This window comes from Entamoeba dispar, genomic scaffold (assembly GCF_000209125.1).
Source record: "Entamoeba dispar SAW760 scf_1105229463249 genomic scaffold, whole genome shotgun sequence".
NCBI lineage: Eukaryota > Evosea > Mastigamoebida > Endamoebidae > Entamoeba > Entamoeba dispar.
Genome location: NW_001855598.1, coordinates 1 through 17,361, shown reverse-complemented (window position 1 = coordinate 17,361; position 17,361 = coordinate 1). Strand labels below are relative to the sequence as shown.

General features: G+C 25.1%; 11 protein-coding genes across 11 annotated transcripts, besides 24 other annotated features; 8 read left to right on the top strand and 3 right to left on the bottom strand.

Annotated features, from left to right (window-relative positions):
• Positions 1-510: 510 nt before the first annotated feature.
• Positions 511-954, bottom strand: EDI_249910 (uncharacterized protein; the record flags this gene model as incomplete). Its single annotated transcript, XM_001740843.1, has 1 exon — positions 511-954. The coding sequence occupies one exon, from the start codon at positions 952-954 to the stop codon at positions 511-513; it is 444 nt and encodes a 147-aa protein (XP_001740895.1).
• Positions 809-850: a microsatellite.
• Positions 849-892: a microsatellite.
• Positions 955-1,294: 340 nt separating the features above from the next.
• On the top strand, positions 1,295-2,524 carry EDI_249900 (uncharacterized protein; the record flags this gene model as incomplete). The annotated part of the gene is made up of 1 exon (XM_001740842.1): positions 1,295-2,524. The coding sequence occupies one exon, from the start codon at positions 1,295-1,297 to the stop codon at positions 2,522-2,524; it is 1,230 nt and encodes a 409-aa protein (XP_001740894.1).
• Positions 2,299-2,395: a microsatellite.
• A 548-nt stretch (positions 2,525-3,072) lies between the features above and the next one.
• Positions 3,073-3,130: a sequence feature (AT_rich).
• A 465-nt stretch (positions 3,131-3,595) lies between these two features.
• On the top strand, positions 3,596-4,006 carry EDI_249890 (uncharacterized protein; the record flags this gene model as incomplete). The annotated part of the gene is made up of 1 exon (XM_001740841.1): positions 3,596-4,006. One exon carries the CDS (start codon positions 3,596-3,598, stop codon positions 4,004-4,006), a length of 411 nt encoding a protein of 136 aa, XP_001740893.1.
• Positions 3,655-3,727: a microsatellite.
• A 28-nt stretch (positions 4,007-4,034) lies between the features above and the next one.
• Positions 4,035-4,067: a microsatellite.
• Positions 4,068-4,105: a sequence feature (AT_rich).
• A 66-nt stretch (positions 4,106-4,171) lies between these two features.
• Positions 4,172-4,227: a microsatellite.
• Positions 4,226-4,358: a microsatellite.
• A 13-nt stretch (positions 4,359-4,371) lies between these two features.
• Positions 4,372-4,442: a microsatellite.
• A 105-nt stretch (positions 4,443-4,547) lies between these two features.
• Positions 4,548-4,588: a sequence feature (AT_rich).
• Positions 4,589-4,822: 234 nt separating this feature from the next.
• Positions 4,823-4,843: a sequence feature (AT_rich).
• Positions 4,844-5,584: 741 nt separating this feature from the next.
• Positions 5,585-5,626: a microsatellite.
• A 652-nt stretch (positions 5,627-6,278) lies between these two features.
• Positions 6,279-6,351: a sequence feature (AT_rich).
• On the bottom strand, positions 6,342-6,806 carry EDI_249880 (uncharacterized protein; the record flags this gene model as incomplete). The annotated part of the gene is made up of 1 exon (XM_001740840.1): positions 6,342-6,806. One exon carries the CDS (start codon positions 6,804-6,806, stop codon positions 6,342-6,344), a length of 465 nt encoding a protein of 154 aa, XP_001740892.1.
• Positions 6,807-7,054: 248 nt separating this feature from the next.
• On the top strand, positions 7,055-7,687 carry EDI_249870 (uncharacterized protein; the record flags this gene model as incomplete). Its single annotated transcript, XM_001740839.1, has 1 exon — positions 7,055-7,687. The coding sequence occupies one exon, from the start codon at positions 7,055-7,057 to the stop codon at positions 7,685-7,687; it is 633 nt and encodes a 210-aa protein (XP_001740891.1).
• Positions 7,581-7,615: a sequence feature (AT_rich).
• Positions 7,688-7,739: 52 nt separating the features above from the next.
• On the top strand, positions 7,740-8,066 carry EDI_249860 (uncharacterized protein; the record flags this gene model as incomplete). Its single annotated transcript, XM_001740838.1, has 1 exon — positions 7,740-8,066. The coding sequence occupies one exon, from the start codon at positions 7,740-7,742 to the stop codon at positions 8,064-8,066; it is 327 nt and encodes a 108-aa protein (XP_001740890.1).
• A 2,594-nt stretch (positions 8,067-10,660) lies between these two features.
• Positions 10,661-10,709: a sequence feature (AT_rich).
• A 2-nt stretch (positions 10,710-10,711) lies between these two features.
• Positions 10,712-10,780: a microsatellite.
• Positions 10,781-10,829: 49 nt separating this feature from the next.
• Positions 10,830-10,989: a microsatellite.
• Positions 10,990-11,992: 1,003 nt separating this feature from the next.
• Positions 11,993-12,133: a microsatellite.
• Positions 12,134-12,631: 498 nt separating this feature from the next.
• Positions 12,632-12,757: a repeat region.
• Positions 12,758-12,953: 196 nt separating this feature from the next.
• Positions 12,954-13,090: a sequence feature (AT_rich).
• Positions 13,091-13,110: 20 nt separating this feature from the next.
• EDI_249830 (uncharacterized protein) lies at positions 13,111-14,081 on the top strand (the record flags this gene model as incomplete). The annotated part of the gene is made up of 2 exons (XM_001740837.1): positions 13,111-13,128; positions 13,170-14,081. 2 exons carry the CDS (start codon positions 13,111-13,113, stop codon positions 14,079-14,081), a joined length of 930 nt encoding a protein of 309 aa, XP_001740889.1.
• Positions 14,082-14,177: 96 nt separating this feature from the next.
• Positions 14,178-14,657, top strand: EDI_249820 (uncharacterized protein; the record flags this gene model as incomplete). The annotated part of the gene is made up of 1 exon (XM_001740836.1): positions 14,178-14,657. The coding sequence occupies one exon, from the start codon at positions 14,178-14,180 to the stop codon at positions 14,655-14,657; it is 480 nt and encodes a 159-aa protein (XP_001740888.1).
• Positions 14,658-14,695: 38 nt separating this feature from the next.
• EDI_249810 (uncharacterized protein) lies at positions 14,696-15,064 on the bottom strand (the record flags this gene model as incomplete). The annotated part of the gene is made up of 1 exon (XM_001740835.1): positions 14,696-15,064. The coding sequence occupies one exon, from the start codon at positions 15,062-15,064 to the stop codon at positions 14,696-14,698; it is 369 nt and encodes a 122-aa protein (XP_001740887.1).
• Positions 14,737-14,775: a sequence feature (AT_rich).
• Positions 15,065-15,575: 511 nt separating the features above from the next.
• Positions 15,576-16,733, top strand: EDI_249800 (uncharacterized protein; the record flags this gene model as incomplete). Its single annotated transcript, XM_001740834.1, has 1 exon — positions 15,576-16,733. The coding sequence occupies one exon, from the start codon at positions 15,576-15,578 to the stop codon at positions 16,731-16,733; it is 1,158 nt and encodes a 385-aa protein (XP_001740886.1).
• Positions 16,423-16,443: a sequence feature (AT_rich).
• Positions 16,734-16,775: 42 nt separating the features above from the next.
• Positions 16,776-17,336, top strand: EDI_249790 (uncharacterized protein; the record flags this gene model as incomplete). The annotated part of the gene is made up of 1 exon (XM_001740833.1): positions 16,776-17,336. One exon carries the CDS (start codon positions 16,776-16,778, stop codon positions 17,334-17,336), a length of 561 nt encoding a protein of 186 aa, XP_001740885.1.
• Positions 17,332-17,361: a sequence feature (AT_rich).

The following is a 17,361-nucleotide window of genomic DNA, read 5'->3' as shown; positions in this document are numbered from 1 at the left end:
ATAATTTAACAGAAAGATACAGTTAATAATCATTCTTTAATCAGATTAACATTAGTTAATTGAGAGATGTCGCTATCAGTTAAATTCATTTGAGAATCTAATTGATAATAAGTTAAATAAGGGGATTGAACAGTATAAGAGAATGATTTATTAAATTGATTATTAACTGAGAGTGTAGATTGATTAATATGATTAATTAATTCATTAATAAGAGGAGTATGAATATATGAGAATGTGATTGTTGAGATCTTGTCGTCATAATTAGTAAGATTAATTTTAAGACTTGTAGGTCTTAAATTTCCATAAGTAGGTTCAATAAAGTCCATTAAATCGATTCTATAATAGTTAGTCAATTGAGTGTCATTAAATTTAATAACTTTTGTTATTGTACTAGTAATAATTTCATCTGTTTTGTCTGTTTTGTCTGTTTTTTGTGTGATTAAATCACCTATTTGTTCAATTTTCTCTTTTTCTTTATTCGAAAAGCTAAACATAAATTAAAATATTAGATCAATTATAAAAACTAGTTATTTCTGAAAAGCTATCAATATATTCAAAGATATTTGTATTAGAATTAGAGTTTGAGTCAGAGTCATGATTAGAACTCATAGCTTGATTAATTGTATAATACTCTAACCATAAATGCATTCGAGTATTAAGAAGTGTCTTTACTTCTTCACTTAGATTATACTTATCAAGTAATTTTTCATTTTCCCATAATTTCTTCAAGAGAGATGAATATTTCTTATTAATTTCATCAGAAACCTTTCTAGGCTTAGATTGTTTAATAGATTGAATAGAAGAAGTGTTATGACTATTATTATTATTATTACAATTATTATTATTATTAGTAGTAGTAGTAGTATTAATAGAAGTAGAAGTAGTAGAAGTACTATTACTGCAACTATTAGTATTTTGTTTTTGTTTACGAATATTGTGTTTCAGTAGACGCATTATTAAATGAAAATAAGATGAACTTGAAAAGAAGGAATTGAATAATTAAATCAAATTAATCATGTGGAGTGTCCTTAAGTATATTGTCGATGATCCAAATAAACAATGTACAATAATTTCTGAATCTATGGAGAATTCTGATGAAGAGACTTGTAGAGAAAATAGTCTTGAGATAATCAAGAATTATGTAGACAAGTACACCGAGAATTATATAATCTCTCTCCATTATCTAAGTGTTCCAATAATAATCAGTTATGGAAAAAGAATTCCTGAATGTGAAAAGTTTCAATATATAAATGAATCCATAGAAACACAAAAAGAAGTTATAAAAATTTTAATGATGGAAAAGGCCGAATTTATCAAAGGATTCTACTTTATTCAAAGAACAATTGAGAGTAGAAAATATATTTTAGAATCAGGGGATCAAGAAACATTTGAGAATAGAGCGGCAAAAAGTGGACTTGAAACATATATTATTAATGAATTAAGAATGACATGGAAAAATAATCGATATAATTATTTAACAAAAGCATTAATTACAAAGACTGAGAAATTATATTTACCAAATGAAGAACATCCATTATATAAATCATTTATAGAATTTTTAAAGAATACATACAAAAGAGGAGTAGATAGATTTAAGACATTTATTTGTGTAGGAAGTACATATATAGGAAAAAGTGTATTTTTTACAAAGTTTATTGTTCCAGATAAATATTACATTTATCATTCAAATAATCTTGAATATAGTAAAATGTCAAATCAACCAGGAAAAATATTTAGAATTTTAGACGATATTAATTGGAGTGAAGTGAAAAGTACCGAATTAAAAGCATTAATGAATAGAAATATCTCAAGTGTTGATATTAAATATGGATATGAATACATCTTTCCATTAATTCCAATTATTATAGTCAATAAAGAAGATTATATTAATTTTCAGAGACATTTTAGTGATATTTGGAAATTTATTGAAAGAAATGCCATTATTTATCCAGAACAGAAAGAAGAATGCATAGAAGAAGAAAGACCATTATTCACACAAAAAGAAGTCAAAGGAGAATATAAATATTTATTTGACACAATTATTCCAGTTAATGAATTAAAAGAATGTAATACAATCAATATTAACGAATGGATTAAAAAGGAATTAAATGAAAAACAAGGATATATCTATGATATTCAGAAATATATTCAATTACCTACTGAAAAAGAAATTAATCTTCCAAATCCAGAACGACAGAAGAGAAAGATTTTAGATGATTATGAGGAGTATTTAATGAGAAAAAAGAAAGAAATCATTGAATCAGAAATTCAAAGAGGTTCAACAAAACGAAAAAGAGTTGATGATGATGAGTATGAAGATGAGAATAAATATGAGAAAGAGAGAGACTATGAAGATGAGAGTTATGAAGATGAAAAAGAATATGAAGATGAGGATATATTAGAAAATGAGAATGAAATTGAATATAGTATTACTGATTCAGAAAATGAATATTCAAGAGAGGATAAAGAAGAAGAAAGTGATGATGAGACAGAAGAAGTTGAGAAAGGATTTATTGAATTATAATAAGATGATAGAATAGAATAATTAAATAGTTTTTGAGAAAACTTGAAAAAAAAATAGATAGAAGAGATGAGTATGAGTCCTAACTCATTAGACATAGATTTAAGTAGAGAAATAAGTGAAGAAAATCAACCAAGAGTTGAAGTAGAGGAATATCCAAGAGTTGTTATGTTAGAGAATTCTTCCCCAATCAAATCAGAAGATGATCAATCATTAATCTATTTAGGAGAACATAGACCAGTAACCGTTCTTTCAGTAGATCCAGTAGGTAAATCATCAGACTTACTAGAAGAAATTTTAGATAATATACCAAATAATCCATTTAATGCACAAGAATTATATGTAGAATATAGTGGGAAAATTCTAAGTATTGATAGAAAATATATTATGGAAGTTGATAGAAGAGAAGATGAAACAAAAACATATTTATTTGGCACAAAACGAAGAGAACCAGGATTAGATGGATGGAGTTACTATTTTACAGGATATGAATTCTACAAAGAACGAATTAAAAGAAGAGGATTGAGAATATATGAAACTTTTAATTCATCTAATTATATTATAATAGAAATTCTAAAAATTGAAAAAGTATTAATTAATGTTTTTAATGAATCAGGTAGAAGACAAGATGAAATAGTATCAATGCCAAAAGAATATTCATTAGAACAAATGTTTGGTATAATAAGTAAAGAGACGAGAATAAAATTAGAAAAGAAATAAATGAAGAATTTCTTTTTAAAAAAATTAGAACTGGAATTTAAAAATTCAACCATGAATAACAAAGTACATGGAAAGAGATTTATAATAACACTCCCAGATGATAGTAAATATGATAGAATAAGGAATACTTGATGGGAAAAGATTATAAAACATTTATTTTAGTAGAAGATATTTCTAATAGAATATTTATATTTGTAACATACTCTATCCCAGCCGAATTAAGTATTAAAATAAAAAGAGTACGTATAGAAAAAAGTAGAGTAAGTGATTCAGAAATTATTCAAAATAGTAAAAGGAATGGAGTTGTAATAGAGGAGTTATACAAAAATGAACACAACAGAGAATATTCAAAGTATGGAGGAGTGGTACACATACGATGAAGATGATTTTGCTACTGAAGAACCAATAGTAATAGAAGAGAAAGAAAAGAAAGAAAGACCAATAGTAATAGAAGAAAGAGAAGAAGAAGGAGAGGAGAAAGATGAATGGGAAATTGAGGATTGGATGCTAATGAATGAAGATGATGAAAGGAATGCTGGAGAGTGGATGATAAATAATGATGAAGATGAAGATGGTGCTCCAATGGAAATGTCTCAATGGAAAGAAATAAGAAATCAAGAAATGGAGAAATATCTTCACAGAAAGAAGATTTATGATAAAGTAAAGGCACAAATAAGAAATATAAGGAGAGAAATACAATCTCCAAAAGATATGGAAGCACTTCTAGATGAATACATTAGAGAAGCAGGTGAAGGAGACTATTAAGTGAGTTAAAATTGAAATTGTTTTTGGTTAAAATAAAATAGAATAAAGGAGAGTAAAATAATTTAAATAACATATAATATAAAGATAATTTAAATAATAGATAATGGACAACCCAAATAATAGACAATGGCAATAGATAATAGACAAGAAATAAGGAAAATTTCCAAAAAAGGAGGAAAAACAAAAGAAAAGAAGAATAACAATAAATAAGAAAGAGAAAATTCATTAATTTTTCATTAATTTTTCATTAATTTTTCATTTAAAATTCATTAAATAAGAAAGTGATTGATCACTAAATAAGAAAAAAAATGATTGTTTAAATGATTGATTGTCTGATTGATTGGATAAATAAAAATAGAATGAAGAATAAAATATAATAGTATATAAATAATATAATATAATAAACAATAGTATAAATAACATTGAATAACATAATGAATAAATTACAATTATGTCTATTTTTCTATTTATAAATCATCTATTGTTTTATACAACAAAAATATATTTAGAACACACAAGTTGAATAAAGGTGCAATTCTAGTTATTTATAATAAATTTAATTATATTTATAGTTTTATAAAACACACACAATACACACACTTTATTTTATTTTGTTTTATATAACATTCATGACTGGTTATGACCACCTCAAGTGGACTTTTTCAAAAATGACTATCAATATGGATAGAGAGTTTCATTACGTCTCTATATGGTATTTTTATACATTTTCTCTATAATTTATCCTATCATGTCCTTTTTCCTTTTTTCTTCCCTGACCTTTTCTAATTTTTTATAACTTTTCACACTTTGAAATTCTTAAAAAAAATTAAAAAATATGTCCAATGATTACTGGGGCATCTTGATCTTTTTATTCTCATACATCCATAATGAATACAGTAATACCAAAATACCAACACAGATTTTACATCATCACTGATAAATACAATTATCGTGATGTTTGTAGATACCTCTTAAACAAAAATAATTATAAGCATTAAATGCTTTAGAAAATCTAGAGATGTTGATAAACATATTTATAGAATCTTTGTTTGGTTCCGTAATAAAGTTGTTGTAAGACACTTTGGAATCATCAAGTTCAAAGATTGGAACTATAACAATACAGACACTATCAATAAGATTTATTCTTATGATGTGTTATTCAAGGATGGTAAATTCCATTCAAGATAATCTAATTTATTCATTTCTATTCATTCATTCTATTCATAGACACTCTTGTAAACTCTACTACTCTATTTCATCTTCTCTATTAATCTAATCTCATTTTTCCATTCTTCAAATGTCTAATAGATCTCCTTCATCTAAACTTCCATCAACTTATGTTGGTAGAAGATTATTCTCTCTTTATAGTGATGATGAATACAAGAGTCCCATGGTTTATGACATATGTGGTACTTGTACATATAAACACAAATCTGACTATGACATTGTCATCCCTAATTATTCTATTCCTAATAATAGTCAAAATACAAATGAGAATACCACTTTTATGGTTATTGATAATAATAATGAAAGGGAAGTGTCTTTTGATTCATTTATTAAGAATGACAGGTTCTCTTCTTTATTTTATTTCATTCTTTTTTATTTTTATCTACTTTATTTCAGATCTATCTTAATATTCCATTCTATATACAATTGCAGAGATTACCAGACTACAACACCGTTCTGGGATATTACGTGAATTCGAAAAACGTACAAAGAGTCATGTTGGATATTCCAATTCAAAAGTTTACTTTTAATACTTTTGATTTGGACTTTAGTACAATAGAACCTCTGATTTATACAATGTATAAATTGGTTGGTTTGGACAACAGAGTTATTACAGATGCTCTAAGTCCATTTCGTACTAAAATATATCAAAAAAGATATGACTCTGCAATCGAATCATTAGTAATATTCTTCAGATCGGTTGAAAAACTCGATGACCCCCCTTTTGAATTATTATACTTTATACATTGTGTTGGGGGATTCTTTCATAATGTATTTAGTTATGAAGAGTTAAATAAATTAGTCTGTAGTATCTATGGGAAGATAAAAACATTCTATGTATTTCTTCCTAAACATCCATTTTGGTCTCATGATGGAAAGAAGTCTTCATATTTTAATGCTAGACTAAATGATCTCTATAAACTTAGAGATAGTAATGATAAGAATATAAAAACTATGAAATATCCTGCTTATCATTACAGACTCTTTACGGAGCTTGTTATTAATGATCTTCTTAATAGAGTCAATGACCAAAAATATTTAGAGGATAATTAAATTAAATTAAAAATTAAATCTAATTGATTTCTTAAAAATTATTCATTTATGTTATTCATTTTAAAGAGTCTAAATAATTTTCATCTGTATGAACTACTTCAAATAATCTATGAAATTTCTCTATTTCATAACTATTCTTAAATTCAAATAATTCTTCTGGATTAAATGTAGATGTAATTATTAATGTATAATTAACTGGATTAATTACAATAGTATCTTCTTCTTTACTACTTATTTGTGCTTCAAAATTATAATAATCTCCCCATGTAAATATACTACTTTTAATATAATTAACACTATCTTTATCAATATCATCAAGTAATACTACTTTTTGTTTTTTATAATTTCTCCATAATTTACTTGTACTTTTATTATAGGGAAGTGGTTGCCCTACTCTTTTACAAACTTCATTAGCTGTTAGTGTCTTTCCTGTACCAGTTTTTCCCCATAAAAATAAATTCTTTCCTTCTACTGCTTTTCTTACTGTTTCTTCAAATATATCTCCTTTCTCAATACTCATTTTTGTTTCTTTTCAGATCTTATCTCTTTAAATATTCAATGTCTACTCATAGGGGTACTATTCCTACTAAAATTGACCAATGGTTTAAAAAAACAACAAAACAAAAATACGTTGAACAACTTAGAAAGTCTATCCCTGAAAAAAATATTCATACTGACATTTACTTTTTATATCATTTAATTCAACAAATATATCAATTTCAAATTGTTCTCACTGATATTAATGCTCAAAAAGATAATAATCATATTATGTATCCTGTTTGTTCTGTTTATTTTAAAGGAGATATTAAAACTCCTTTGAATATATCTATTTACAAACAACTCACTACAAATTTAATTTCTTTAACCAGACTTAAAGGTTATAGATATGCATTGGATTCTACTTTTAAATACTTATGTCAATTCTTAACTAATGTTGGTATTCTTATTAAATACACTTATCCTGAAGGAATTCTCTCAATTAACTTTAACTTTAGACTTTATACTCAACAAAATAATTTCATTTATGAACTTAAATCAAAAAATGATTTAACTCTATTTGTTCATAATCCTGCTATCAATATATTTAATCAGCTCAAAACACAATTCACTTATAATAATAATCTTGTTGTTCTACAAAATCCACTCTTTGATAATCTATTAATTTATGGTAATGATACTGGGATAGTAGCTTTATTAAAAGACTCTTCTCTATTGAATTCTGAAAAAGGTCTTCCTAAAGTCAATCAAATGGATACTTTTAATTTCACTATTGATAATCTAGTTGCTCTAAATGTTAATAATAATGTTAATATTAATACTAATATTAATCAACCTGATGTTCAAATAGAAGAATTCTCATTTACAAATTTTCCACATACTTTACTATTAGATTCTAATTAATGTTTTATTATTTCTTTAAATCTATGAATCTCTTATTTTTCTCTTTTCATATATGAGTCTCAAAAGTGTTAATAACACAAACACTAAGAAACCAAAAATTAATATTCCTACTTATCAAGAAAAACTTAAACGTGATTTAAAGACTAGAATTAGTACGGATAAACAAAATCAAAAAGATGTCTTTGAATTCAATGATGAATGCTTCGATCATAATAAATACACTATTCAATTAGAAAGAATGAAATTAATAGGTTCTAAACAATTAGTTAAAATGTTTAGTCCTCCTATTAATGTAGACTTCTTAAATAAAATGTTTAATGAAAATATCTCTCTGCTGCTATGTATAATAAAATTCTTCAACTCAATGAATCACATATAATTAGAAAATTAAATGGTTTATATGTAGACCAAACTATCTTTGATATCCTTCAACTGAATAATATTGAATTAATGTGATACTTTAACATCTTAGTAACATTTCTAAAAATAATCTTAAGAGAAATAAAATGATGAGGGTTATCTCATCTATAGCATAGTAATATTCTATGATGTATTGTATATATAGGTTTCACTACTAATTTCTTCTACATTTTTCATTTCTAATTCCATTGGTCTCCATATCATAATTTCTGTTGTTTTGAAGTACTCACTTGGATTAGGAAATAGTAGTTTCTCCATTCTTCAAATGCATTTCTTATCTTTTGATATTCTTTAAGACTATAATTGACATATTCTCTATCATATTTTTGTTCTTTTGTGTAAATAATGTTCATTGCATCTTCTGTTATCCATAATCTCCATGAGTCCTTCTTTTTCTTCATCTTCTGTAGTTATCTTGTACTTATTAATGTCATAATGTTATCCATCTCTTCATTACTCATTGTACTTTCTGGTGGTTTATCATCTATTCTACTTCCATTAAAGTACTTCATCATGAGTCTATAGATTTTGTCAGTGTAAACCCATCCATTCTTAACATTCTGATCTTCATCATTCAAAATGTAAATGTCCTTATTTTCTTTCTCTGAATTTTATAATCAATTGCATTAATAGTATAATCACTATAATCCTTGAGTGTAGTCTTATTGAATAGATCATTAATAAATAGTGTTTCCTCTCATTTACTAAGACTGAATGTAACACCTCCATTCTTGTATGATAAATACATGCATTTATATTGCCATTCTTTCAAGAGTCTCTTCATTTCGTTAATATCCTTTGTTTTGAGTATCTCCTCTAATGATGCCTTTGCACTTACTGTACTGTGGATCTGCTGTGATGTCATCTCATGATTGGAAATACTGAATGTTATTCTCAATAATTACATTAACAACTGTATTTATAAGAATACTTCTAATTTTTCTAATATATTCACTAAATGTCATTTTAGTACCATCTTTAAGTATAATTTTTGTGGCTTCATCTATACTTTCATAACCTCCATTTATTAACTAGTGAAGATAAAAGTTAGATATAATTTGTTGAGTAGCATCAGAACTTGTATAGCTTGTAAGGGGATTCTTTAAATTATCAATTGTATCTTTATTTTCATCATATTCATATTAATTACCTAAAATACCTTTCATATATCCACTCTTTAAATAAAAATTACTCTTATTTTCTGTTTTATATGAATTTAATAAATCTTTTAATATATCAAGATAACTTTTAGTAATATAGCCATTATCAATAAAAGTATTATAATATTTTTGAAAATACTTATTTGAGTTAATCGTATGTGAAATCAAATAACCCATAAAGGCAATTTGTGTATAATTTGTATAATATGAATCATCTAAATTATTACTATTTGTATTAGAATAATATGATAAACATTGTTAGTATTGTCTTACCCAATCCAATTAATAAAAAGTAAATCAATACCTTGGTTCTCAATAAAAATTTCAATAACATTAATATCATATTTACTCTTATTATTTTCTATAAATTGATTAATATTACTTTTTCCTTTTTCCATTAATATAATTCTTTTAATACACCTTGTTTGACATTCACATAACCATTGAATATATGACACCTTGTCTGAGTACAATTTACTTTTGTAATTACTTCCTTTGTTGGTGTCATCTAACACAACTTGAGTGTAATTCTCTGAGTCTAAGTCATAATAGAGACATGCCATCATGTAGTGTGTTTCTTTCCCTTTGAGTTGATTGTCATTGTATCCTTTTACTATATCAATGTACCCATATTGTGATTTAGGAATAATATTATCATATGTACTCACATCTCCTTTGATAGAAACTTTCCTTCTACCATATCAAGACTCAGTCCATTATCTAAGAAAATTCTTTCAATAAATATATTACTCTTAAATAAAACTACATTTTCATTAATCGTATCACTATTAAATATACCTGTATTTTTTTGTTTTGTGAAAAAAGTACAATCTTCTATATGCATATTTTGCCTTAAACTATTTCCTAGTGATTGATCATCTATAGATGTTCTAATACTAAATGTACAATTATTTAATTTGAGATTTTTAACATTGAATGTTCCTGTTGATATACCAGATATTTCTTTATCATTTATTTGAATATGGTTTGTATTACTGTTACTATCAAATTTACTATCTTTCTTCTCATGATTATTTATATCAGAATTACAAAATACTATTATCCTATTACTGTCTTTGTTTGTCATTGTACTGTTTTTATTATTAATAAACCTAAATGATTAGACATGAAGGGTCTTGTCAATTTCTATGTCTTCATTCATGTTAGATCTAATGACTAATGTATATTTAGTAGAATAAATCAATTTTCCTTCATAGTTCACCTCTTCTAATTGACTCTTATCTGTATAAGTTATATACATGTATGTTCTTGTATAAACAGTGCTAAATACTTTTAATATATTTTCTGTTGGTGTTTTAATTATCCATAGACACATGAAATAAGTTCACATCAATTCTATTTTCTTCTTACAACAAAAAATCCTTCGATTTTGTTTTTATTTTTTTGTTATTCTATTTCTATATTTATATTATCAAAAATAACAATTTTTATTTCTATTTTTAACTTTATGATTCTAATTTCTATTTTTATTCTTGTTTTGTTTTTTATTTTTTAAGATTTTCATTTTATTGAAAATAACAAATTCTATATTATAGTAAATATTTTACTATTCTTTTTTTCTTTTTCTTAAATTTGTGTATTTTTTGCCTTTTTCTTTGTATTATCTTATGTTCATATCTATGTTCCTTATTGTTCATTTTATTTCTATCTTCTTTTCATTTTATCTATTTCTAATTTTATATATTTTTATTTTCTTATTTAGATTATTTGATAGTGAAATTGATATATGATAATGAAAGTGATAATTTTTTTGCACGTTTCGTTTTTCATAGTCTATATATATCATACTCTACTGATTATTTAGATATAATATACTCTTCATTCAGAACAACTTTTACTATTTCTATTTGATATCATATCTTCATTTTGTTGAAATATGATACTCTAGATTCATGTTATTTTTGATTTTATTCCATTTATAAAAATAGTTTATTTTTTGGTTTGAATAACAAAATAAAGAATAAAATGAATGAAATGATAAAATACAATCTCAATGAATCCATATAATTCATTGTCATCTCCAATTAAAAGTGTTGAGATTCTGAAATTAGTTAAAGATAAAATGAATATTTTAATACAGTTAATGATGATATTTCTTATACTTTCTTAGATGAACAAGTGATTTCTCTTCATTCTAAAGTTACTCACTTATTTAAAAGTATAAATAATGAAGCAAATGGTCTATCTCTTTATCTTGAAAGAAATAAGGAAATAATAATCAATAACGAAGAAAGGAGATATTCCAAAGAAATCATTTGGAGGTCAAAAAATATTGAGTGAGGGTGATGAAGATGTGTTGTATGATTTTATTAAAACTAGACAATGGACATACTTACCTCTAACAATACAAGAGATTAATGAATTTCTGATTAATGAAAGATAAATAGATAACTTAATAAATAAACAAACTAGGACATTGTCAGATACACAAAAGATATAAATTACATATGCTAGTCTAATTGAAGAAACAAGAGGATGTTTTGATAAAAATGAATTAAGAAGATATACCCAAAGAAGTGAGATAGTACAGATTGAATATGATTTAAGATATCCCAATCTCATTCAAGAAGTACTTGATATTTAACAAGAGATTAATCTATGCAGAAGTTTGATTTATCATTTAAAAAAAATTGAACATTTAGTGTTTTATTATTCAATAATATAATGTTAAATAATGAAGAAATAATATAAGTTGATTTTCAAATTAATTTATTTTTATTAATTATTCTTTTAATTCTTTTTATTATATTTTTACTATTTTGATTTTCTTTTCTTCTTCTTATTTTTTTATTTTCTTTCATTTTTATGAAATTCTTTTCTTTTTATTCATTGTTTATTATTCTATCATTTACCATCCATTTTGATGATTAATGTTAGAAATCAACTCTAGATGATAATTAGAATAGATTTTGTTGAAAAATAAGTGAATAATGAATTCATAGTATGAATAAAACGAACATGATATATATGACAATTGATCAATTTTATATCACTACAATAAATATATTGACTAAACCATTCTTATTCAATTCTACATTTCTCAATTATTTGTTGTTATCATAATTATTCAAATAGTATCAGAATCGAATCAAATAAATATAAATAAGTTTAATTGAATGATGAGTATTACGTGTATTAAATTGAAATAAAACACAATATTCAAATGATATTATTAATTGTATTAAAATGGTCATAAATTACATGAATGATTAAACAAACAATCAACGTTATCATTAAATGAATATTTACAAATAATCAAATAAAGATAAACAAGTGCAAAACACTGAACTAATATTAATATCAATGATTAACAAGAATTTTATTTTCACTAAAAAGAGTCAATTAATAGATATATCCACAATTTGATTTTCTTCATTTTAAGAACTGATTACTTTAGTTTCTTCAATACGCTCTACTTCTATCATAGAGTTTATTTCCAACATGCTCACATTAGAAGCTTCTTCTTCTATCATGAATTTTATTTACACAAAATAAAAGAAATTATTAACAACAAAAATACAAACAAAAATGAGAAATAACTATAACATTCATTATACCTTCAATGTCATTAATTTTAGAGTAAGTTTGAAATAAAGAACTAGAAAAGACAAAACAAAGAAAGAGTTTGAAGAATACAAATAAAAGAATCAAGAAGAAACAATAACAATATAAAAAGAAATTCATTTGTTTTTATCTATTTTATTTTTTTTAACAAAAACCTATAAATAGAATAGTATTTTTATTTTAAGAAATTCAAATCAAAAAATGATAGAAAAAATAAATATAGAATAATTTAAAAATACTTTTCAAAGAAAATACTACATGTTCGAAATATTCGTTGTGAGGTTCTTTCATCTCTCTGTATTAGAAAGAAATTTAAGGAACTTCTAGTTAAAAGTAATTGTCGTATTGATGATACTCACTTTAATTCAAGAAAATATTGTGAGTATTATTGCCTTCGAGATGTTCTTGTACTTAGAGAAGGCTTTTTAAAATATCGACAAATGGTTCAAACTCATCTCCACCTTGATTGCGTCTGTTATGCCTCTCTTAGTTCAATGGCATACGCATTTTTTGTTAATAATTGTTTTGTTAAAGACGCAATATTTGAATATACAGGGGTTGTTCGAGAATATATTAAACAAGCAGTACATGGGGGAAGAAATATGACCAGTGAAAATAAAAAACATTATATCACTGATGAAATTGTTGATTTTGACGCTTGTAGTTTATATCCATCTGCCATTGTACGTTTATATTTGCCAATGGGAGCGCCAAATCAAATGTTTCATCCAATTGAATGGTATCTTGAACACCTTATGGATGAACAACAATTTGAACCCTCTGAAACAAAATTTATTTCTTATTTTATTGTAACCATTGTAATAACAAAAATAAATAAGAAAAGAAAAATGCCTATTATTATTAAAAAGATAAAAGGTATAAATCATTATGTAAATGAAGAAACCACCATGATTGTAGATTCAATTTATCTACAAGATTTAATTAAATATCAAGAAATAAAATTTAAGATGGTACAAGGGGTGTATTGGAAAGGAAGTAAAGTTGGATTATTTAAAGAAAAAATAAAAGAAATATATAGAATAAGGAAAGAAATGAAACAAGTAAATGATCCAGCTGAAATTATATTTAAACTGGTAATGAATTCTTCCTATGGAAAAACCATCCAAAAACCAATTAAGGAAGAAAAGAAATTCTTCAGAGGAAGAAATAAAATGATCATTTTGGAGACGCCACTTAGAAGATGTCATTGTTGGGGAACAAATTCATGACTCAGACGTTTGGATGGTTGATGTAAAGAAACAATTAGATGACTTTTTTGTTCCCAACATTATTGGTGTTCTTATTCTCTCCATATCCAAGAGATAATGAACGAATTAATTTATTTATGTGAAGATATGGACATTGATGTTTACTATCAAGACACTGATAGTATTCATATAAAGAAGAAGGATCTACCACGATTTGAAGAGCTTTATGTATCAAAGTATGATAGAGACCTAGTTGGGTCTGAACTAGGTCAATTTCACTCAGACTTCCCTCTTGTGAAAGGGAAACCGTCTTGGTCAATAAAATCAATCTTCCTTGGGAAGAAATCATATCTTGATGTTCTCATTAATGAGGATGGCGACCAGGATTATTTAATCCGTATGAAAGGAATCACTAAGAGTGCTATCATTGGAACAGCCAATGAGAAGTTTAATGGGGATATGGTCGCCTTATATGAATATCTTTATGCGGGTAATCCGCTTATAATTGACCTATCCAAGTACGGTGCTCACTTTTCTATTGAGCGAGATTTTAAAATATCATCACTGAGTGAATTTAAAAGAACAATTAAATTTTAAAGACAGCTCAATTAAGTCTAATTGATTCTTCTTTTTCTTTATTTTGTTAATTTTTGTTGTTCAAAAGGAGATAATGATGATAAATTATAATGATTTGTATTATTTTTATTTAAAATAACATCATTATAAAATGTTTTTCCATAATCTTTAATAACATCTTTTATTTTCTTTCCTTCACTTATTTCTGTAAGTATTTTTCCATTTGTTTCATACCATTTAGGGAGTCTATCAAGTACCATTTCAATCATTTGTCCACCAGGTATTATTGATGTTATTGTTTTTGATATTGGTAGTATTTTAGATACTACTGTACTTGTTGTTTTATATAATTTACCTCCTATTCCTGCTATTTTCTTTCCAACACTTTTAAGTCCATTCTTTAGTGTCTTTAAGAACCCAAATCTCATAATAATCAAATGATATTAATTAGTTATTTATAGACAATCATCTACTTCATCTTCTTCATCTATTATATTATCATTCACTTCTTCATTATTAAGTCTATTAGCAAATAATAATGGTTTTCTTTTTCTTTTTATTGATTTTCTTTCAGGTATTTGATTGATAATATTACTTACTGTGTTAGTAATATCATTTGGTATTTCATTTTTAATTTCATTTAAATATCTTTTAGTTGTACCAATAACATTTTCACCTGATGCTATTCTATTCAATGCTTCAATTGTAGGTTCTGCTAATTTATTCATTATTTCTGTTCCTTTTTAATAATATTTCCACCTGGAATAAAATCAACAGCAGTATCTATTAATGGTTTTGCTTTTTCTATCATATTTCCACCTAATTTAGCACCAACTGCTAATGCAGCTGCTAATTTCTTTAATCCTTCTTTGAATCTTTTCCAATTACCAAACTTCATAATGAAATAAAAGATTGAACTAATAAATCAAAATAAAGAAGATGAACTATAACGTTATTAAAGCATTAGATCAAGAAGAAACAGGTGACCTTATTAAATACTTTAATTATACAGATGGAATACTTGAAGCTAATTCAGGTGTTCATGATAATAAATGTTTATCAATTGATTCATCTGATCCACCATGTCCTGTACAAAAAGGAATGTATACAAAATTAAAATTAACAGATGAATCAATTCAAATTACAAATATAGATAAATCATCTATTACAGCATTAGTTAATATTAAAATTAAACCAAGTTCACAATTTTGGAATGAATTAAAAGCACCAGGTATTTCAAATCCAGAATTTGATAATAAATGTGAAAGTATAAAAAATCAAACAGTTGTATTCTTTGTAGGATTAAAATCATCAACACATTTATTTGATGCATATAGAGTATATTCAAGAAATAAGAAAACATCATGTGAACAAACAGAAGCATTATATGAAAATGCAGCTATTAGAATGTTAAAAGCACAAGAAGAATTAGATTATAAACCAGGAATTTATACACAATGGGAAACAGCATATAATATGGAAGATAATATATGTGGATGTTATATATCAATGGAAGAATTTATTAAATCACCAGATAATACAGTTGAAAAAGAATTTGAAGTAATTATTCCAATAGATGATTTATTACCATTTGCTGCTATGAAAATGTTTCCTAATGCATTATTTGGAAATTTAACACTTGAAGTTAAAATGGCAATTCAACAAAATTTTGTTATTTGTCAATGTAAACAAGAAACAATATTAAATAAAATTTCACATATTTCATCATCTTCATATAGTGGATCAGATGAAATAAAAGATAATATAACAGAAGTAATTAAAAGTGATATATATAATATAATTAAAAGAAATGGAGAATATCATGCATTTACACAAATAGGTGATTCATTTAATGTTCATTCATTTACTGGTGCATTACGTGAATCACAAAATATTATTGTTGGAAAAGATACAACAGTAAGTTTTATGATAACAGATGGAAGTTTAAAATATTGTAGAACAAATATTAATGGATTTAATATTAAAGATAGTATATTAAATGAATTAATAGAAAAATATCAAACAAAAGAATTAATTATTCCTTCTCAATATGTTGATTATCAAGCATTTTCACAAAAACCAATGACTAATGGTTAAAAATGTAATACTACTTATGCTATGACAAATGTAAGTTCTTTAATGTTTTTATTCCCTAGAACAACTAATGAAGTAACATGTAGTAGAAATCCTTTATTAGCATCTTTACAATTACAAATTGATAATAAACCTTATCCTGATAAACCATTTTCATCTATAGAAAAATCACATACTATTTATAATATTACTAATGCTGGTTTAGATAATTTATTCTCTCCTTCAAAAGAATTTGCTTATTCATTAGAATATAATGAAATAGATACTAATTCAATTATAGGAAAAGCAGGAAATGGAAAATATATTCCACCACTTAAAGATAATACATCATATTGTTTCTTATGTAGTACTGAAAGATTAAGTGGTTATGGTACATTTTGTGATGGAATTACTAAAGATAATGCTCATGTAACACTTTCTGGAACTTTATTAATTCCTAATAATGAACATCCTTATATTACTAATCCTTTAACTAAAGAATCAAATGATAGATGTCCAATTATGCTTGTATGTCAAGATTGTTTCTGGAGATGTACATTACAAGGTGGTTGTGAATATATTTGTAATAACAAATATTTTGTAAGAGAAAAAACAGGAACAGATTAAAATAAAATTAATTCATTTATTTATT